The 23,079-nt window shown below is 40.3% G+C and overlaps 1 protein-coding gene across 1 annotated transcript in view; it reads right to left on the bottom strand.

The window, feature by feature from the left end:
• Positions 1-23,079, bottom strand: part of LOC126091894 (ATPase family AAA domain-containing protein 2-like) — a 222,379-nt gene that overhangs the window by 87,522 nt on the left and 111,778 nt on the right. Inside the window, exons 13-16 of the mRNA XM_049907190.1 lie at positions 15,721-15,898; positions 12,575-12,775; positions 1,472-1,607; positions 1,140-1,296 (exon numbers count right to left, since the gene is read on the bottom strand). Coding sequence (XP_049763147.1) covers positions 1,140-1,296; positions 1,472-1,607; positions 12,575-12,775; positions 15,721-15,898 — 672 coding nt within the window. The remainder of the gene's footprint in view (positions 1-1,139; positions 1,297-1,471; positions 1,608-12,574; positions 12,776-15,720; positions 15,899-23,079) is intronic.

Below are 23,079 nucleotides of genomic sequence, written 5' to 3'. Positions count from 1 at the left end.
CATTAAAAAAAGGGGGGGGGGGGGTTAAGACAGTAAGATAGTTTATCACCATTACTTTTTCAAGTGTGCTCTGGACTATGTGATGAGGGAGTAATACAAGGAAGATTTAAGAACATAAGAATAGCAACCATGAAAGATCAAATGAACATAACATTTGCAAACAACTTAGCATTACTAGCTAATAACATCCAAGAAACCAGAAATAAAGTAACAAGCCCACAAAATATAGGAATCCAGACATCATTAGAAGAGACTGAGATAATGATAGCAGATCCACCAGTAAGTAACAGGAAAGTAAAGATAGTGAAATAAATTAAATACCTACGACAATTTATTACATATAACTTGGGCGAGAAACATGAATGGCAAGAAAGAACTAAAAAAAAAGATAAAAGCTTAAAATGAACATGGTCTACATACAATAAAAAATACATCAATCAAAAACTACAACATTACAGGACGGTGGTACAACCAGAGGTGATATACTGAAGTGAAACTCTCTTCAAAGTCCCCCAGAAAAACAGAATAGACATATTCCTACAAGTAGAGGGACAAAATAACTAGGAGAGACATAAATGAGAAATATCAAAACGAGTGACAATGGCAGATAGTGATAAATGAAAGTAAACTGGAGTCCATTACAGATACTATACGGGGGAAAAAAGGATCTGTTTTCTTCAGTCAGTCACATTATTGGGACATCAGAAGCAAGTTTAGCAAGAAAAATTATAGAGAAATATTGGAATGAAGGAATAAATAGGATGGATAAAAGAAATGAAGCAGCATATGAAAGCTAGAATTAACCCTGTATGATTTGCGTAACAAAACAAAAAATTTAAAGGAACTGATAAACATAAAAATGAGATTTAATTTAAAAATATACAAATGACAAGCAATAAAAAGGGTATTTACACATGAGGAACGACAAAAAATGTCAGAACGAATGGGAAGATACTGGGCAATTCAGAAATAAACCTATTGAAGATGATGATTAGAAAATTACTGACCGAAGTGATACAATGAGGCCATAAAAGAAGAAAAACAAGAAGAATAAATAATAAGTATTGTACGTTTATATAAGTCAAGACAATGGAGCACAATTTCAGAACTTCACGTAGGATCAGGAATGAAAAACTCACTGGCGGTTACGAGCAAGTTTGGCACATATCTCTCTCAGAAATATGCGCAATTCCCTTAATGTGCCTTCCTCCTTCTCATATAGCGCCTTCTGTTCTTCTTCTGAAAGTTTACGTGGTTCAGGTGGCGGTGCTACTGGCAGTTCAGGAAGTGGGGCAGCTGCAAGAGAAATTTTTCAGGTAACATGTGCAAGCTGAAGAGGACTGTAAATTATGTATCTTTAATGTGAAATGGTAAAGGTCCTGAAATCTGTAGAAACCAGAGAAAAATTACACTGATTTATTTGTGTACATCGCAGGAAAAAACATGTCACTGTGTTTTTAAATTTTCTAACCTGCTTTTCTTCTAGGCTTTGGGTGCCTTAATGGAACAACAGTAAAAATGGGTGCAAAGAACGCTCTCCGTTTGGCAGCGTTTGGTTTACCAACTTTAATTACTTCTCCACGATAGTCACTGAATAACTCCTTCACCTAAAAAGAACAAAGAAACAGACTATACAATGAATAATGTCCATTTCCAATGCTACGATGATAATTAGCTAATAATTTTTTGTCATTAATTTATATTATATTTTTGATATAACAGATTTTTGAGTGACATTACATACAGTATGCGACTAATTATTGGGCAAAAGTATACAAACACAGGGCAAGAAAAATTACAATCCATTCTTATTAAATTTAATATTCACTTAAATTTCTACAGGCTACTGTTACTACATATATAGCACAGAATCAGAGAGGAAGATGTGCATATCAGAACTGCTTCTTTTCATGAATACCATGAAAGTCTTCCGAGACCTAAATATTCTCCTCATCTTGCTCATGCCACATAAGAAATAGGCGAGGGAGGGAAGAGGGTTTGATTAGTCATCTCTGGAAATAAAAATAAAATGGAAGATGAATAACCCCCCCCCCCTTTCCCAGAATCAACTTTTCCTACAGTTTAAGACATTTTATCACTCCCATCAAATTTCTTATGTTCACCTTGTTAACTCGCACCCAATTTGCATTAACATATTCGTAGTTTTCCCACGATTTATGCTTAATGAAATAATGTTCATTGGGGGGATGTCTTATACAACCAACAGAAAATGACACTGGCATGGCGTAGGCCTTCACAAAGTGTGTGCAAATGTTGTACAGTTAAGTTGCTTGACATCAAGGTGCTCTACTCAGCAGATCTGAATCAGTAAACCTCTGAACAATTCATGCTTTATCGCCTGCTGCTGCCAAGTTTTACATAGTGTGGTAGCTGAAGGTTTCTTTCAAAAAAAATTATAATGACCGATCACAACTGTTCTCAAACTGCGAACTGTCTCTGTTGCATACGCACAGTTTCGTAATCATTGTGATCATCTTGACACCTTTCAGTTACTCGAATACATATTTCACATGTTTCCTTGTTTGGCCACATGTAGCATAGTTGCCGCCTCTGCTCTCCCGAGTTGCTCAGATGTTCTGGTTTAAATAATGAAATACAACATCAGTTAGATTATTTTTTTTTTCATGCTTAGCATGACGTGTTTGGAGAATTTATTCTCCTTATCAAGTGCAAATATTTATGTAGGTACTTTTTGTAATGTTTCACGAACAAATAATGTGAGTGATGGTTTGTGAAAGTACGGTTTTTTGCATTATGGGCAAGGCACAGTACCTTATAATTCAAAAAGAGAACCAGATTGCTAGAGACGCAGAACACATATGAAAACATTGCGCAAAATACAGGGTGTATCACAAAGAATCATGCGATTTGGCAAGCCAATATTTCTGAAACTAATAAACACATACAATGAATTCTGTTTTTTGATGAATGGGAAACTCAAAAGGGTTTTCTCTCTCTCTTTTTTCTCATAGGTGTTCAATATGCCCGCCTTGAGATGCACAACATATGTCAATGCAGTATTCAAATTGCTCCCACACTGCAGCGAGCATGTCTTGAGTTACAGCTTCCACAGCTGCTGTTATGCGATGTCTAAGTTCATTCATTGTTGTTGGTAATGGAGGCACATAAACAGTCTTTTATAAACCTCTATGAGAAATAATTACTTACAGTCAGTTTCAGTAACCTTGGAGGCCAGTAATGTAAGGCTGAATCATTTGGTCCAGTGCAATCAATTAATTGTTCACTAATCCTTGATTTAAAAATTCCCGCACTTCCACATGCCAGTGTGGGATTCCCCATCCTGCTGGTAAATAAGTCTTTCGAGTCGGTCTCCAACAGTGGGGAAAGTAGTTCTCAAGCATATCAAGATATGTGCTTCCTGTAACAGTATTCTGGGCAAAGAAAAATGGACCCTACACCTTTTTCTGTGAAACTGCATAAAACACATTAAATTTTGGAGAGTCTCTACATGTGGTTGTTCCGTACTCCATATTCTTACATTATTACGGTTCACCATTCCATTTAAATGGAATGTTGCCTTGTCACTAAACAATATGTGTGGAAGAAAATTGTCATCCTTTATCTTCCCAAGAACGAAATTACAGAACTCCACATGATGATGTACGTCACTCTCACGAAGAGCTTGTAGTAGCTGAATTTTGTTTGGTTCCACGTGTATGACGCAACACACACCAGACAGACATCAGGGGTATGTTGAGCTCTTGAGCTGCACGGCGAACGGATTTCTGCGGACTCCTTGTGAAACTACGGCGGATGCATTCAACATCTATGTCAGACACTCGGGGATGACACAGCGATTTATCTTAACACAAACAACACATTTCTCGGAATTGTTTATGTCACTGTCTAATGCTCTGGGCTGTAGGAGGATCCACACCATACCTAGTACAAAAATCACGCTGAACAGTTATTACTTACCCACACTGCGCAGAACGTAGAACACAAAATGCTTTCTATTGTCCCGACAGCATTTTTACTAAAACTGAAGTGGGCGTACACTGCTGCTACCTAGCAGAAACCATGTAAAATTTGAGGGTTTGGTCTTTCCAACACTACATTGTTCACAAATTGCATAATTCTTTTTCATACACCTTGTACTTTGTATTTGCACTTGACAATATGGAAGTCTAAAAGTGCATCATGCTACGCATGAAAAATACACAACTGGTGCACTGTTTCATTATTTAAGTAAAGAACAATGCATCTGTGAGCTTTCCAGAAATATTTCACTTCAGTATTACTCGATGACTTTCCGTCAATTACTACAAACTGTGACCTCTCTGACAGGAAATCACAAATCCAGTCACATAACTGAGATGATGTTCCATAAGTATGCAATTTCACTACAAGCCTCTCTTGTGGTACAGTGTCAGAAGCCTTCTGGAAATCTAGAAATATGGAATCAATTTGAAATCCCGAGTCAATAGCACTGAACACTTTGAGCAAGTAAAGAGCTAGTTTTGTTTCACAAGAGCGATGTTTTCTAAATCTGTGTTGGCTGTGTGTTAATACGAGGTGCATTCAAGTTTTTTTCTCCGGACTGGAAAGAGATAGAAACATGCGCATTGTTTTAAAATGAGGCCGCGTTCATTGTCAATACATCCCAGAGATGGCAGCACCATACGGCAGATGGAATTTTACCACCAGTGGCAAGAATGAGAACTGTTTTAAATATTTAAAATGGCGACGTTTTCCTTACTCAAACAGCGTGCAATCATTCGTTTTCTGAATTTGCATGGTGTGAAACCAATTGAAATTCATCGACAGTTGAAGGAGACATGTGGTGATGGAGTTATGGATGTGTCGAAAGTGCGTTCGTGGGTGCGACAGTTTAATGAAGGCAGAACATCGTGTGACAACATACCAAAACAACCTCGGGCTCGCACAAGCCGGTCTGACGACATGATAGAGAAAGTGGAGAGAATTGTTTTGGGGGATCGCCGAATGACTGTTGAACAGATCGCCTCCAGAGTTGGCATTTCTGTGGGTTCTGTGTACACAATCCTGCATGACGACCTGAAAATGCGAAAAGTGTCATCCAGGTGGGTGCCACGAATGCTGACGGACGACCACATGGCTGCCCGTGTGGCATGTTGCCAAGCAATGTTGACGCGCAACGACAGCATGAATAGGACTTTCTTTGCGTCGGTTGTGACAATGGATGAGACGTGGATGCCATTTTTCAATCCAGAAACAAAGCGCCAGTCAGCTCAATGGAAGCACACAGATTCACCGCCACCCAAAAAATTTCGGGTAACCGCCAGTGCCGAAAAAATGATGATGTCCATGTTCTGGGACAGCGAGGGCGTAATCCTTACCCATTGCGTTCCAAAGGGCACTACGGTAACAGGTGCATCCTACGAAAATGTTTTGAAGAACAAATTCCTTCCTGCACTGCAACAAAAACATCCGGGAAGGGCTGTGCGTGTGCTGTTTCACCAAGACAACGCACCCGCACATCGAGCTAACGTTACGCAACAGTTTCTTCGTGATAACAACTTTTAAGTGATTCCTCATGCTCCCTACTCACCTGACCTGGCTCCTAGTGACTTTTGGCTTTTTCCAACAATGAAAGACACTCTCCGTGGCCGCACATTCACCAGCCATGATGCTATTGCTTCAGCGATTTTCCAGTGGTCAAAACAGACTCCTAAAGAAGCCTTCGCCGCTGCCACGGAATCATGGCGTCAGCGTTGTGAAAAATGTGTACGTCTGCAGGGCGATTACGTCGAGAAGCAACGCCAGTTTCATCAATTTCGGGTGAGTAGTTAATTAGAAAAAAAATCGGAGGGCTTAGAACTTGAATGCACCTCGTAGACCGTTTTCTTCGAGGTAACTCATAACGTTCGAACACAACATATGTTCCAAAATTCTGCTGCATAGTGACGTTAATGATGTGGGCCTGTAATTTAGTGGATTACTTCTACTACTTTTATTGAATATTGGTGTGCCCTGTGCAACTTTCCAGTCTTTCGGTACGGATCTTTCATCGAGTGAATGGTTATATATGACTGAAAAGTATGGAACTATTGTATCAGCATACTCTTGAAAGGAACCTGACAGGTATACAATCTGGACCAGAATACTTCTTTCTGTTGAGTGACTTAAGTTGTTCTACTGCTCTGAGGATATCTACTTCTACGTTACTCCTGTCGGCAGCTGTTTGTGATTCAAATTCTAGAATATTTACTACTTCTTCTTTGTTGAAGGAATTTCGGAAGGCTGAGTTTAGTGATGCAGCTTTGGCAGCACTGTCTTCGATAGCACCTCCATTGCTATTGTGCAGAGAAGGCACCGATTGTGTCTTGCTGCCAGCATACTTCACATACGACCAGAATCTCTTTGGATTTTCTGCCAGTTTTCGAGACAAAGTTTTGTTGTGGAAACTATTATAAGCATCTCACATTGAAGTCTGCACTAAATTTTGAGCTTCTGTGAAAGATCGCCAATCTTGGAGATTTTGCGTCCTTTCGTTGTTTCTGCAACAGCGTTCTGACCCGTTTCGTGTACCTAGGAGGATCAGCTCCGTCGTTTGTTAATTTATTTGGTAGAAATCTCCAAATTGCTTCTGACATTATTTCTTTGAATTCAAGCCACATCTGGTCTACATTTACATTGTTGAGATGGAAGGAGTGAAGACTGTCTCTCAGGAAGGCTCAAGTGAATTTTTATCTGCTTTTTTGAATAGGTATATTTTTCGTTTATTTTTGAGGATTTAGGGGTTACAATATTCAATTTCGCTACAGAACCCTCAGTTCACTAATCCCTGTATCCATTTTGATGCTCATTATTAGCTCAGGATTATTTGTTGCTAAGAGGTCAAGACTGATGTACAAATTTGGGTTAGGGTGTGTGGGATGACCACGAGAGTGCTCCTGCTATCATACGAAATTGCACGAGGTGTAGGTCCAGTATGCCCAGCACACAGGCAGGTTGATTGCAGCCCTCAACTGGCTGCCTCCCAATCCACACACAGCTATCACTGGCACCAAGGCAGAACTAGCTTTCATCAGAAAATGCAACAGACCTTCATACTGCCCTCCAACGAGCTCTCGCTTGACACCACTGAAATCAAAAACGGCTGTAGTTTGTGGTCAGTGGAACACATGGTAAAGAGTGTCTGGCTCAGAGCTGTCTTCGAAGTAACCAATTTGCAAAAGTTCATCATTTCATAGTGGTACCAACTGCTGCTCAAACTGCTGGTGCAGATGTAACAGGCGCCAGAGCCGTACGCCAAACACTGTGGCCTTCCCTCTCGGTAGTGCCGTGTGGCTGTCTGGAGTCCAGTCTTCTTGTGACTACACATTCTCGTGACCAGAGCTGTCAGCAACCACCTACAGTGGCTATGTTCCTGCCAAGTCTTTCTGCAATATTGCATAAGGAACATTCAGCTTCTCGTAGCCCTATAACACAACTTTGTTCACACTCAGTGAGGTATTAATAATGGTGTCTTTGTTAACTCAAAGCCATTCTGGACTAACATCAACTTGCCACGTACATTCTCAAAGACAGTTTACTCACGACTATTACAGCACGTATTTAACGAAAACCTGATTTGCATTGTCATAGCGGTGCTGTTAGTGCCACTCTTATGTGACTGATGCAAATTTTGAACCGACATCATCTTTCAGGTGCAGCACACCCGTTTGTGACATTTTCTTCTTCTCAGTTCGGGATACACCCATCGAAAAATGAGCCCACATATTTGCCTCAGTGGTGGTACTTGAAGAAAAAAGAAGAAAGATTCAAGATGGTACCCTTCTCAGGTGTACAGCAGGATAATGTAGTTATCTTGACCAGTGGGTTCTTTTAATTAGTGTTCTACTAGCAGTACCTCATTTTGACTATTTCTTCTTCTGATGTACTACTAGTTCATAGCACTGTTGTTCACGCACGTGTAATGGGCTGGCCGTGCAGGTGCAGATTCTGTTGGAAACGCGGTTCTAGTGACATTGTGCAACAGTGTACTCATCTGATGGTGGCCAGTTGGTCTGTTGAAATATTGTGTCAAGATCACTACATTATCCTGCTGCATACCCAAGAAAAATATCATCAATCATAATGCCGGGAAAATCTTTGTAATCACAAGGGAGGTTACAGTTTAACGTACTGTTGACAAAGAGGGCACTGAAGATGGAGCACAAGTTCGGTTCACGAAAGGGTGGGGAAGGAATTAACCGTGCCATTTTCAAAGTAATCATTCCATCATTAGCAATAAGAGATTTAGAGAAACCATGGAAATCTGGATGCCAGACGGGAACTTGAACAGCCATTCTCCCATGTAGAAAGTTGGTCCTGTAGTGGGTGCAGCCCCCCCCCCGCCCCGATCTCGTGATACACACTTCAGAATTAATTTAAAAGCCACGTATTAGCTAGAAAGTGGAAACCTCACATTCATACAGCAAAGTGCATATTTGCAATCTGAGCTCTTCATATGATTAAAGTCCAATAGCAACTCCACAGCTCCACATTTGATAGCGATTGGGTTAATAGTGATTCTTGAAACTTTGATCATACGCTCTCACAGAATAGTTCGAGTCTTGCATCAAGTGGCTGGCTAGTTCATGTCTTTCAGCATTTCCATAACTCTCTTCCACGGACCAAACAATCCAGACCATTCATGCTGCCCATCTTCGTATACATTCAATATCCCGCATCAATTATTTTCCTTATGGGACCCATGAGCATTCCGTAAGCGATCTTGTTTGTAGACTAACTGCATTTTCCCAGTATCCTACTAATGAACCGAAGACTGTCGCCTGCTTTGCATGTAATACAACTGTTGTGATCATTCCATTTCATATCACAACAAGCTTTTACAATTAACTTCAACTGACTCACTGTAGTCACAGGAAATTGCATTTTTTAATTTTGTGAAACACACAATTTTACATTTCTGGACACCTACATAAAGTTCCACATATTTCACCATTTTGAAATCTTATTAAGATCTGTCTGAATATTTGTGCAGTATTTTCAGGTATTACTTTATTATAGATAATTGCATCATCTGCAAAAGAAATGGGGTTATCTCTACATATAAAAGGCAATGTCCCAACTAACTGACTCACTCCCTGACTCATCACCACCCAGCCCAAACCACTAAGTATAAAAACTTGAATTTTGCACAGGGTATTGATCTTATACTGCCGGTATCGTTTAAGAATGGATCTTTCGATAGTCCCTTCCTTAGGTGGTGAAATGGGATAAAAGGCTTTGTGGGAATATATCGCTGTTAAGGAATTTTGAAACTAGAACTACAAAAATTCGTATCTGGTTTCTTGGTAAAAAAAAAAAAAAAAAGTATTTCGGCACCCCTAAGGTGGTGAAATAGGGAATGAAAGGTTTTATGAAAATATTTCATTATTAAAGCATTTTTAAAACTAAAAAATTTGGCTTCTCTGTTAGAAATAAAAAAATACAAGTTTCACTGTTTTTTGAAATTCAGTCCCTAAGGGAGTAAAACGTTTTATGAACGTATTTCACTGTGATAGCATTTTTGAAGCTAAACCTTCAAAAATTTGGCTACTCAGTCAGAAATGAAAACTTACATGTTTCATTGTTTCTGAAAATTAGACACCTATGGGGGTGAAGTAGGGCCAGACTGATTCACTGATTCATCATTGCCCAGCCCAAACCGCTGAAGACAGAAACTTGAAATTTGAAGAGTGTGTAAATCATACACTGTAGGCACTGTTTAAGTAGAAAGTGTTCAAAATTTCACTCCTAAGGGGGTGAAATTGGGGTTGGAAGGCTTTTTCAAAATATGCTGCTGTAAAGGCAATTTGGAAGCTATAGTTACAAAGAATGGTGCTTCTTTTCTCAGTCAGGAATAAAAAATATTACATGTTTCAGCATTTTTGGTAATTCAGCCACTAAAGAGGATAAATAGCAGATGAATGTTTTTTGAAAATAAATCATTATTAAAGAACTAAAGAATTTTTAAAGCTACATTTAGGAAAATTGGTATTTGGCTTCTTGATTGGGGGGGGGGGGGGGGGGGGGGGGGGAAGTGTTTCAGTGTTTTGGGAAAATCAACCCCCTAAATGAGTGAAATAGGAGATGAAAGTTTTTATGCAATATTTCATTATGAAAGCATTTTCGAAGCTACATCTACAAAAATTTGTTTTGGCTTCTCTGTTAGAAATAAAAAAAAATTACACGTTTCATTGTTTTTAGAAATTCAAACCCTAAGGAAGTGAAACAGAGGATGAAAATTTTTAAGAAAATATTTTGTTATATTAAAAAAAAAAATTAAAGCTAAATCTCTGGAAACTGATATTTAATTTCTCAGTTAGATACAAAGAAATATATAAATATATGTTAAGGATGAGAGATTCTACAGGAATCACCATAAGAACGCAACAGGCGTGGTGGTTAAAAACCTTTCACTCCTGTTACCAGAGCTGCTTTATGGGCAGAAGTACATTCAGAAAAGACAATGCCTCTATGGTCTTAATTGGCATGAAAAATTTAGAAGCAGCAGGTGCAAGCTAGTTATTAACATATTCTGCTACATCATTAATGTCCAACATAAGCAGCAAGAACCCAAACACACTTCCCTGGGGCATGCCTCAAATTACTTCTGCATCTGTTGCCTACAATCCAAGATAACATGCTTCTGCATCCTACCAACCAAGGAACCCTCAAACACACCCACAAATTTTTATTTGATATCCCACGAGACCGTACCTTCATTAATAACTCTTGTTACAGTACTTAGTCAAATACTTTTGAAAAGCCAAATATTGCATCAACTTGACTGCCACGAACCATGTCTTTCAGGATGTCACTTCAGAGAAAAGCACAAGTTCAGTTTCATGTGACAGATCCATGGTTGTTGGCATGGGGGTCACTCTGAGACAGATATCAAATATATTGTACAATAGTTTTGAGCATCATTTCTATATCTTTCTTGTACATGGGTTGACGTGCTTTCAATGGGCACAGATTTTTGTTCAAGGGGGTTAGCTTGGCAGCAAATTATGTATAGAATCTAGGTAAGGATACCACCATGCCCTGGGGCCTTGTCCATTTTTACTGATTTAACAATACTTTGACAATGCTGACACTTGTATCCATCCGTCATCTTTGTAGAGGTGCAAGAATGAAAATGGGCTGTCCTCCTGGGTCCTTCTTTGTAAAGGAATATTTGAAGACTGAGTTAAGCACTTCTGCTCTTGTTTTTTCTACACATAGTTTCAGTTCCCCTGTCATCTACGAGTGTCTGGCCACTGACTTTAGTACCAGTGATAGCCTTTACATATGGCCAAAATTTCTTTGGGTTTCTTATGAAGTCTGTGAATAAGACTCTGGTACATTAATTGTTGAAAGCTTCACAGATTGCCTTACTGACATACAAACAAGTTTCATAAAGTGTCTCTCTATCTCTAATCCAACACATTGTTTTACAACTGCAGTGCTCTAGTTGCATTTTTTTTTTAATACTACTGTGTCCACAGGGAGCATATAAAATGGAGGGTCCACCCATCTCAATCAGTTATACTACCACATATTTACACAGTTCTTGGTTATTTATTTTTCTAAATTTGAGTAACAGAAGTTCTACTTGCCGATGCCAAGTCATACGTTTTGAGTTTTTCCTCGAGATATGAAACTACTGCCCTCTTTTCTACGTTACTGAACCTGTGAACCCTACTACGTTTCAGCTGCACTCAGTACTTTGTTAATCACTGTTACTTTTTTTAGTATCAAAAACAGTCTTGATCACAATTTATTTATTACGGTGACCGGTTTCGACCACTACTGTGGTCATCTTCAGACCAATGACTAAGAACCTCCTTCTGGCGGTAAATCACTACTAAACTGAGTAGTGATTTACCACCAGGAGGAGGTTCTTACTTGTTGGTCTGAAGATGACCACAGTAGTGGTTGAAACCAGCCACCGTAATAAATCAATTGTGATCAAGACTGTTTTTGATAGTAAATATTTGTAACACATTGATCACTGTTCACTCCCACAATGTATTCAAAAGTAACTGTTACAATTGCCTCAAGATCCTGGCACCAGTTTCAGTGTGGCTGTCTTCAAAGAAGGCAGGTCTATTTCTTGCCATTAGGTCTAATATATTTCAGTCACGAGTGGGTTTCTAAACTATCTGTTCCAAACAGTTCCCAGAGAAATCATTCACTACTGTTTCACAGGATGTCCACTACTTACAAAACTGTATTTACCCCTTGATTGCTTAGTGATCAGTGTCTCGACCAATGATTGGGGAAAATATGCACTGATCAGTTGAAGTTCTGTTTGAAGTTTTAGTTTAACATCTGGGGGTATGTCTAGTGGTTGATAGATGGACCTAATTATAAGTTTATGCACATTGAATTTCTTTTCGGCAGAATTAAAGGCAGATATGTTATTCGAGAACAAAAAGGGTTGTGTTTGGTGTGCCCAGTTCATGTCTGGTGATTTCAGCTTGGAGAGCTGTGAGCTATAATTTGGCATGACATATATATGATTAAAAAGTTATTATAACAAAGTGTACTTTACACACAAAAATCCTGTACTAACTAAATAATACAAACCTGATGTGGTAAATTTTTTATATGGTACATCTGATGTAGCAAGCAATAAAATTGGAATGCTTGGATTAAGCAAACGCAAATTTGATAAAAATACAGCCTGCAGAGTTTCAGCAACAAGAGACCACCACTGAGATATTCCAGGTACATATATGACGGACGGAGTATTTCGGCGAGCTTCCTGGAAAACCTGTGAAAAACAAGATGAAACATCAGCACTCACAAGTATTTACAGTTAATGTCAAGGCTTTTTCTTGCAAAGGCCAACAAAAGTAACATAAAACATTAACACACACAAATTTCTTAAATTTCAATAGCACTTGCCCTGGATATCGCACTGCTAACAATTTTCTGACTGAGTTGTTATGAGTCACTTTGCAGCTAGAAGAGATGAGCCAAACAACTGTTTGTGCCTCAAATAACACTACATGTTTCATGAATACATGAAAAAGTTTGTCAAATGAATAACAAGTTGTTTTATGTCAACTACTGGAATTATTCAGATTAACACTATTACTAGAATAAAACAAGTTGATATGAAATAGTTACTTCTGGTGTTTCACATTAGCACTAGTACAGCCGCAAATAGCAACTACTATTAACTGACAAGGGAGAGTCCTAAATTATAACTAAGTGAGAATCAAGGGAACCCAAAAGTCAATATCCAGATGACGACTTTGTGATGAACAAATACGGACTGCCTATTCACCAACCCACCTCACAGACAATGAGGCCAATCAGTTTTCTATTCTCTGGATTAAATGTATTATGGTTGTCACAAAAACTGACAGCCAAGAAACAATAATGAACTGGAACTGGCCATGCTGACATGAACTCTGAAATTCAGAAACTCTCAGGTTTGGTCAGTGAGTAAAGGTCTGCTGATGTTTGGCAATGTGTGCGTTTTGCCAAATTCTGCAAGCTCTGGCACTCTAGCGTCTGATTGTTTAATACAATATTAAAATCTTGAATGCCTGGTGCTCTGCAGCTTTTAGATATTAATTTTGTTAAAAGACATCTTCTAAATGTTTATTAGCAAAACCAGCGTTCCACTGTGTAGCCCAATGTCAGTGACATCTGAACAGAGGAACAACTGTATGAACATAAATTCCTACACTGTGACAACTGTACATATAATAGAAGAAACATAACTCTACTTGCATTATTTATATCTATGTCAATGACAAGCATGTTCAGCTTGATAGGCACCTAATAAGCTAACAACCATGCGATACCTAGAATTCAATTTCAACCATGTCTACCAGCGCGTATATGCGGAGGGGGAGCAGGCCAAGTTCCTGGATTTTTGGTTAAAAATATACTTTTTTCCCTAGTGAATGTACATTTTTTTCCGTGTTAAGTGACAATATACTTTTCCCTCAGAGCTAGAAGTTACCAGTCCTTTGAATGGTAAAGGTTTTATACAGCAGTGTAGAACTTCTCGGCGCTTTAGGAAACAACACCCAGTAAAAAAACGTGGCAACATGTAAACTGCATATCTCCATATTAAGAAAGTATAAATACAAATTCCACCACATACAGCACAGCTACAAGAATAGCCAAGCTTTCACGTATAATATTGGTCTTTTTAAGCGAATGTTACCCTTTAAGAAATCAAACACAAATAAGTCAGTAAAATTTCAAACAATGACGTAAGTGTCTGACCTTCAGGGTATGAAATTTTTCTCAGTGACTGATGAAAGTAATGCTTCTCAAAGCAACATCCGCAATATTTTCCCATGATCTGCTAGAAATGTAAACAGTTGTGATGTCACGCTTATTGAAAGCTGTTTGTTGTTACAAAGTATTATATAGCATTCGTCCTAAAGTCTTTGGCAAGTTTTTCTGTTGGCAGACACTTCTGTGTGCACTGTGTTTTGTTGTTGTAAATGGTGCATTTCTGTTTTGCAACTAAAGTTTTATTTTGATGTTATTCTCTCATTTATGTTTTATTGGTGCAGTGTTATTCTGCTGCAGAAGGCTAAAGCAAAATTCATTGTTAGTGTAAGTTCTTACCAATAAAAAGTGCAAAAATTTAACTAAAAATTGAAACAATGAAGAATTCCCGGAGTTCTAAAAAACTCCCACGTTTTTTGCCGGATTTCCCAGTTACCTCAGGGCATATACACCCTGTCTATCTTAATAAGATAGGATACACGAAATGTGGCCTCTCTCACATTACAATTGTCATTTATGTTAATGCTGTCAAATCATAGGTGGTGACAATTCTTTATCATCTGACATTACCATCATTTAACATAAACACGGAACTGACACGTCAAAGAGTCTATACAACCTGTCTTTTATTTCTAAGATCACACTTACACACATCTGTGACACACACTCGTATATGTAAAAAGCAATGTCTGGACAATTGTTATATGTGGATAGAATGTACAAAAAGTATGAAATTGCAAAATAACCCAACAGACCATGTCAATTTAGACCTTTTTACATGCAGGATATGGAGACACTCCAGACCAAACTTATTCAGTTAAAATGCTACAGAAATTTTGTATATATATCTTATCCCATCCATAACTCTGTCTGTTCATTAAGTATGTTGTCCAAGTATTTTGTTATGTGGGTGTAGAATTAAATTTCTTCTAGAATGTTTAATAATCTAGCCTCTTCTGCTTTTGAAGAATGGTGATGTTTTTATTAGTGTCACGAGCAGATATTATATCTGGCACTCCAGTCACAGCAGCTGGTGTGTGTGTGTGTGTGTGTGTGTGTGTGTGTGTGTGTGTGTGTGGGGGGGGGGGGGGTTCCAAAGAAGGCCTTTTGACTTTAAGTTTAAATGTTTTGTCTGCAATGTTTGCTTGTGTGAATGAATGGCGTTTGTTTCCTTCTCCTTCTTTTTCTGTTGATGGCTGTGGTTGAATACGTATGTGTAAGTATCTTTTAATTGTACCTGTCCGCAATTTAAAGTGTCACCTTTACAGTAAGTAGCAATCAGTCTTTTTCTAGATTGTTGATAATTACAAATTAATGAGTTTTGCATTTTTTCCATTGCATGTACTGTGAAACCTTGCTTCTTGCCAAATTTCATGATTCTACGTGGATAGGAAGTATTTTTACAATGAGTGAAAATTAACTACCAATATATTGAATATCAGCTTGTGTGACAGTTACCTGAATACATGCCTCCTCTGGAGTGCATCCTGACACACCGAAGAGCTTAGCCAGATCAAGTGTGTGTACTGGCAAATGTTCCATGTGATGCAACAAGGCTGGACCAAGATGGGTTGTCTGACCATGTGCTGCAGAATCCCCTACAAGTAGCAGTTGAGGCCGATGGATGCCACCAGTGCTGGTAGGACAACAGTCAAACACTGTTTTCATTTAATGTCACCACATATCAAGAAAACTGATGGTTACTAGATACCAAAATGTGAAATAATAGTAAAATGCATTGGCTGCTTCAATCAACAACAGTACTCTCTGAATTTTAAATCTATTTAAGCTTGAAAAGTTCTTCAAACATGTTAATTAATGTCCAACCAAACTACATGAATTCACATGACAGTGTCTGGTAAACAAGATTATTTTTGAAACTTCCTGGCAGATTAAAACTGTGTGCCCGACCGAGACTCGAACTCGGTCGGGCACACAGTTTTAATCTGCCAGGAAGTTTCATATCAGCGCACACTCCGCTGCAGAGTGAAAATCTCATTCTGGAAAGATTATTTTTCTCTCCGATATATAACCTACTTTATCACACACACGAATTAAGTGAAGTTCTATTAAATCCACAAGCAGTCTAACCTTCTCCTCTCTTCTGCAGAATGAAACAAAAGCAGAAACAGAACCCAGTGCTTAAGGGGAGTTGGAACGTGCTGTCCCGACAATGTTAAATTTAGTGACTTGGCTTCCCTGTATTTCAGGAAGCACTGTAGCCATTGACATGAAACTTTTACATGAAATTAAACTGTATGTTCTGAGTCTACAGAACTACAATAATTGCATCAGCCACTGCTTTCGGAAATACAATTTTAAATTACACCGCTAAAATTTTTTGTACTCTTTTTGTACATTATCCTAAATAATTTTATTTATTCATAACATTATGTTCTTCTTTCAGTTCAGCAGACACAGGATATGTGTGTAATTAATCCCTGAAAATCTGAATACTCTACTCGAAGTGGTTTCCGAGATTTAGGGAAACATGCAACACAAAAACTAAATTTTCAGGAACGGCTTCTAAAGTTTCAAAAGACTGTAACTCAATATATGTTCAATTTTTTTTTATTTTTAGTAACACAGAAGCACCCTGCACCATACTGTATATCATCCTCTTGATCATTTTCCAAGTTTTTCTTCTTTTGGACTCCTTGGTGACCAACTGTGCTGCAACTCTGCTTTATCGATGCGAACCTTGTCCATCCGTTCCAGTTCTCTGATGCAGTTTGCTCGAAGATTAATTCTCATATGCTGAGGGGCTTTCACCCTACCAATGTTGTTGTCATTAAAAGCAATAACAGCATCAATGACCCCCCACTTTAGTGAGTCTGAACATGCACACACTTCTTCACTGATTCAGGATTTGCCAGGTCTCTGTAAATAGGTTTTATGATACTCATGGCTGCTGCTGGGATGGAATGTTTAAGGGTATTGGGCATTGTGGTAATTGCACCAGGAATCACGTCCAGGAGGGCAAAGGTGGTTTACTGCGTTTTTCATCAGTTGACAGTCTGTGGAAGAAAGTAGCCCACGCTGCCTGCTTCATTTTCAACAAATCCTCAGTATTATTGCTAATGGCCATCCCATAATACTGCTGTAGTTCATCAATCATTTTGCCTGTCAGCCTGACTCTTATGGTTTTACCATCAGAAAATTTCTTGGCTCTCAAACTTTGTTTCAACTTCCTCAACCTGGTGCCCATCCTCTTCTTGAAATGACATGACATTTAAACCTTCATAACACAGCAATCCATAGCCTTCTATATCAAAAATTACCGATTTTATTAGATCGTGAAGTAATGCACATAAAAATTTTAACGTTTTCAACTGGTGTAGATTATATTTAAAAAATAAAATAAAATACTTCCCAGTTTATAATTAATATATATATCATTTTATTCAGGAAATTGAAAATTTTGTAATGAGAGAAAAATCCGAAAACGAGAAAAAAAAATTTTTTTCCATTCTAACTACCCTTAAGTAAACAGTAAATGAGAATTTTGTGCCTTTATTTCACTGATTTGACATGTAAAATTTAATGTAATCTGTCTTTGTTTAGTTCATTGCCATGGGATATTGTCCATAGATTCCACTATGATCAGGAGAGAAATAAAATATTAAGAACATAGAAAAATGCTGAAGATGACACAACAGCTGAAGTCAAGGATGAATTAACTTCAAACAATGAAACTTCAGGTTGGAATATCAACAATATATTGAAAAGATAGATTGCTATTCATCATAAAGATGACACGCTGAGTTGCAGAAACGCACAACAAAAGACACTTACACGTTATCTTTTGACCACAGCCTTCATTAGGAAAGGAGAGACAGACAGACAGACAGACGCACGCTCATTCACACTACCTACACCTCATGCAAGCATGACCACTACCTCTGGCAGCTTTAACTGGAATTATTCTGCTAATGTGTGTCTTTTTGTTGTACCTGCTTGCAACTCAACAGGTCATCTTTACAGTGAGTTGCACTCTTATCTTTTCCTCATATTGATAATGAATGTAAACTTCCACTTCCATATGAGGGAGGGGGGAATGAAACAGAAAGCAAGCATGACTACTGTTACACATCATCAGTCTTGTCTGTCTAACAAAGGAAATTTTAAATAACAAGAAAAGCTGTCTCATCATAACATATTACCTCATAAAACTGTGGAGCAAAATACAATCATGACAAGATATTATGTAAAACTGGCAACCACTCTTACCTGGGAGACAATTACGTGATACAAAGTAACTACAATGGAATTCAAGAGGCGTGAAAATCAGTAACATTCAAGCACTCATTTGGCAACAGCAGTTCCTACACTTATTTTTTTGAGGAGAGAATGGTCCATGGAAATACTTAATTAGTTTGCAATGTTCACAAATTTGACAACATGTAACTGGGTGAGTTCATGAATTCTAGAACACCCAAATATCTCGTCTTCCAATAAAATGGTATCTCACCCAGTGCCTCAGAAAAAATTAATGCTCCCTGAAAGTAGGCACCAGTTTTAATAAATGATAATTTAGGCCTGCAGCTGGTTGTATTTGGTATCTTCCAGTAACATGCAAAATAAGGGAAAGGTAACCACTCAACCATAGAGGAATGGTGCTTGGTGCACAGAAACACATAACAGAACCACATAGACACCCATGTTCTCTCACTCGCAGTAGTAGCAAGACTGATTACTGATTATTGATTATCGAAAGCAATTGCCTGAGCTGATGGTGAGGAGGGGGGGGTGGGGTGAAGGAAAGGATGCACATGCAAGTAGGGTGTAGCAGGGTAGTGTCAGGCAGATCTTTCACCAGATGACTTAGTGGCTGCACAACAGGAGTGGCCGCACAACACGATGAAAGGAGTTCAGAATGTAGAGTATGTAAGGGATAGAGAGAGGAGGAAGGGGAATGGATGAAAGGAGAGGGAGGTTGTGATGAAGAGAGGGAGGGAGAGAGGGGGGAGAGGCGGAGAGAGGGGGGAGAGAGGGGGGAGAGAGGGGGGAGAGAGGGAGGGAGAGAGGGGGGAGGGGGAGAGAGAGAGAGAGAGAGAGAGAGAGAGAGAGAGAGAGAGAATGGGCTGACAAAAGGGGGAAGAGGGGTTGAGAAATGGGAGAGGGAGGGGCTGGGAGGGAGGGAGGGAGGGAGGGAGGGGCTGGGAGAGAGGGAGGGGGAGAGGGGATGAGAGGGAGGGAGGGGATGGGAGGGAGGGTGGGAGAGGGGATTAGAGGGAGGCGGTGAGAGGGAGGGTGGGAGAGGTGATGAGAGGGAGGCGGTGAGAGGGAGGGAGGGAGGCGGTGAGAGAGGGGGAGGAAGAGACCAAGTTGGGGGAGGAAGAGACCAAGTTGGGGGAGGAAGAGACCAAGTTGGGGGAGGAAGAGACCAAGTTGGGGGAGGAAGAGACCAAGTTGGGGGAGGAAGAGACCAAGTTGGGGGAGGAAGAGACCAAGCTGGGGGAGGAAGAGACCAAGTTGGGGGAGGAAGAGACCAAGTTGGGGGAGAAAGAGACCAAGTTGGGGGAGGAAGAGACCAAGTTGGGGGAGGAAGAGTGGTGGGAGAAGGCAGTACCCAATCTGTATGGAGAAGGTGTGATGTGGACAGAAAATAGAAGGTGAGGCAGTGGGAAATAAGTTAGCAGAGGTTTAGACCATGGGGATTGTGAGGGCACAGAATATGCTGGAGGGACAATTCCCACCTAAACAGTTCAGAGAAATTTGTGCTGGATAGAGTATGAAAATGGCCCATACAGTGCAGCAGCTGTTGAAGTAATTAGTTTTGGGACATGCAACATGTTTGGCAAATGGATGGTCAAGTTTGCAGTTTTCCACATTTTGGTGGTGGCCATTCATGTGAATGGGCAACTGATTACTTGTCATGCCCACATAGAATGCTGTACACTTAACTGCTGCACTGGTTACATATAACATAGCTGTTTTCACATGTGGCCGCAACTTTTATTGCCTAGGAGATGACCCTGACTGGACTGCGATATGAGGTGGTGGGTGGAAGTATGGGACAGGTCTTACACTTGGGGAAACCACAAGGGAATGACCCACATGATGCAGGATTGGAGTACAGGTGGACAAGGATATTCTGGAGGTTAGTTGGGCAGCAGAACATTACTTTGTGTGATGTAGGTGTCATTTTGGGTACGGTAGTCCTTATCTCAGGGCATGAAGAGAGGTTGACAAAACCCTAGTGAAGGACATGGTTGAGCCTTGCAAGGCCAGGATGGTACTTCGTGATTGGAGGAGTTCTGATTGGTGGCTGGCAAACTGAGTTACTGGTATCAGAAGAGATAGCCAAGGGGATCTGTTTATGGACGAGGCGGATATTGTCTGTCAACGAAGGCTCATGTAAGGTCATCAGTACAGTTTGACAACACCTGCTTTCCACTGAAGATGCAACATCCGGGAATGACAATGCTGTAAGGAAGACACTTTCTGACACGTAACAGGTGACAGCTGTCAAAGTGGAAGCACTATTGGTGGTTAGTGTGCTTCATACGAATGGACGTATTTATGCTGCCATCTGAGAGGTGGAGATCACCATCTAGGAAGACAACTCGTTGAGCTGAGAATGACCGGGTGAAGCGGATTTGAGAGTAGGTGTTGAGGTTATGGAGAATGAAGCAAAGGTTATCCTACTATGAGTCCAGATCATGAAAATGTAATCAGTGAATCTGAAGCTGACAAGGAATTCTAAGTGTTAACTGGATAGAAATGATTCCTCTATATAGCCCATAAATATGCTGGAATATGATGTTGCAATGCAAGCACCCATGGCAATTTATAGATTTGAGATTTGGCCTTCAAAAGTAAAATAATCGTGTGCCAGGATGTGATTGGCAAGGACGACTAAGAAAGAGAGAGTTTGGTAGCAGGAGGACATTGGGGCAGTTAATGTTCCATGGCCTTGTGGCCATGGGCATGGTGGATGTTTGTGTATGAGGACATTGCATTCACAGTGACCACCTAGGAGTCTGGTAGTAACTGGACATGAAGTTTAGAAAGACAGTGAAAGAAGTGGGCTGCTTCTTGAACGTAGGATAGGAGGTTATGAACCATGGTTTGGAGGTGTTGTTGGCGACATTGCTCCCAGCCACAACGGGAGAACCTATTGGAGATCTGTAGGTTTGGTGTAGGGTGTTGCTGATGTGAGGAGAGGGGGCAATTCAGGTGACAGGTTTTGGGACGGACCTAAGGCCTGACGAGCTGCTGGAAGTCCTCTTGGACTTCTAGGATGGGAACATGACCTTATGGGTTGTATTCAGAGCTCTAAGAAAGTTGGCAGATACCCTCGGCCACATAGTCATACAATTCATAACCACTGTGGTGGAGTCTTTGTCTGAAGGAAGGATGACTGGTTTTCAGGCTTCAGATAGCTGTGTGTTCCATCAAAGTGACACTGGACTCACTGGAGAGGGATTTAGGACAGGAAGGTGAGGCCAGGCTTGAAGTGAGGAATTCCTGAAAGGTATGGTCCACAGCTCGTGGTCTTGCAGTAGCATTCTCGCTGCCTGCACATGGGGTCCCGGGTTTGATTCTCGGTGGGGTCAGGGATTTTCCTTGCCTTGGGATGATTGGGTGTTGTGTCGTCGTCATCATCATCATCATCATCATCATTCATCCCCGTTATGCATCGCAGGAAGGCAATAGCAAACCACCTCTACTAGGACCTTGCTTAGTCGGCAGCACGAGTCTCCCACATTGTCCCCTATGCTCCTTGGAGTATGGGACCTCATGATCATCATCATCAAACCAAATAACTGGGTGGAAGGGGAGGAAGATCATGGTTGGAGGGACGTTGGAACTACTTTGACTGGCTGTTGTCAGTGGGAGGTGTGGCGATGAAACGTTTCCACTGCACGGAACGGGTAAAGAAAAGTATGCCCTTGAAAAGTTCAGCATTTTTCAACTTAGGTTTTTGCCTGAAGGTGAGACCTTTAGGAAGTACTGAGACTTCTGCAGTGCTCAGAGGTTCGGCAGAAAGGTTGACAACAGTGCTATGGGATGGGTGTTTAGAGGTGGTATGTTTTGTGGAAAGGGGGATGGTGGTGGTGGTGGTGTTTGGGGATATGGAAGGCAGTGCAAGTCAGCAAGGTATGGCCAGGGAGCAATGAGGGTTTGGCAGAGGGGTTGGATCAGAGTGGCAGGCTTGTTCGAAGATACAGGTAATCCCATACAGGCATAGGGCAGGAAGAGCTTGGTCAGCATCCTCAAGTGGTGCTGGAAACGCTGTTACAGCTATTGAAGGGCAAGCACCTTTATTGTCGTAACAGAATTACAGAAGTTGCCGTTAGAGAGTAAAAGGATATAGCACCACAACACTAATGACTTGAACAGCTGCTTCACTACATAGGCCATTTGTATACTCCCTTCCAGCACAAGTTTCTCTGGACTATGCGAGTGGGAATTATCTCTCCAATGCATACGCCACTCTTGCAATCCTCCTGGCCTAAACCTTTGCTAAGTTGTTTCATCATCACCATCACCATCACCCTCTCCTCCCCTCCCCATATCTACCTGTTTGCATGCTCTGAACTGCTTCCGTCTTGTTGTGCAGCCACTGAGTCATCTGGCGAAAGACTTCTTCGCACTACCCTGCTAAACCCCTCTTTGCCTTACCCTGCTAAACCCTTTTTGCCTTACCCTGCTAACCCCTCTTTGCCTTCCCCTGCTAACCCCTCTTCAGTTCACATGTCTTTCCCTACCCCTTCCTTATCGCAATCAACCCAGGCAACTGCTTTCAATACTCAATCTTCTATATATTGGTAATTTTTTTTGTGTAGCATGGTCTGGTATCCATGCTCC

This window comes from Schistocerca cancellata, chromosome 7 (genome assembly GCF_023864275.1).
Source record: "Schistocerca cancellata isolate TAMUIC-IGC-003103 chromosome 7, iqSchCanc2.1, whole genome shotgun sequence".
NCBI lineage: Eukaryota > Metazoa > Arthropoda > Insecta > Orthoptera > Acrididae > Schistocerca > Schistocerca cancellata.
The sequence above is the reverse complement of the archived record's forward strand: the minus strand, read 5'-3'. Positions and strand labels throughout refer to the sequence as shown.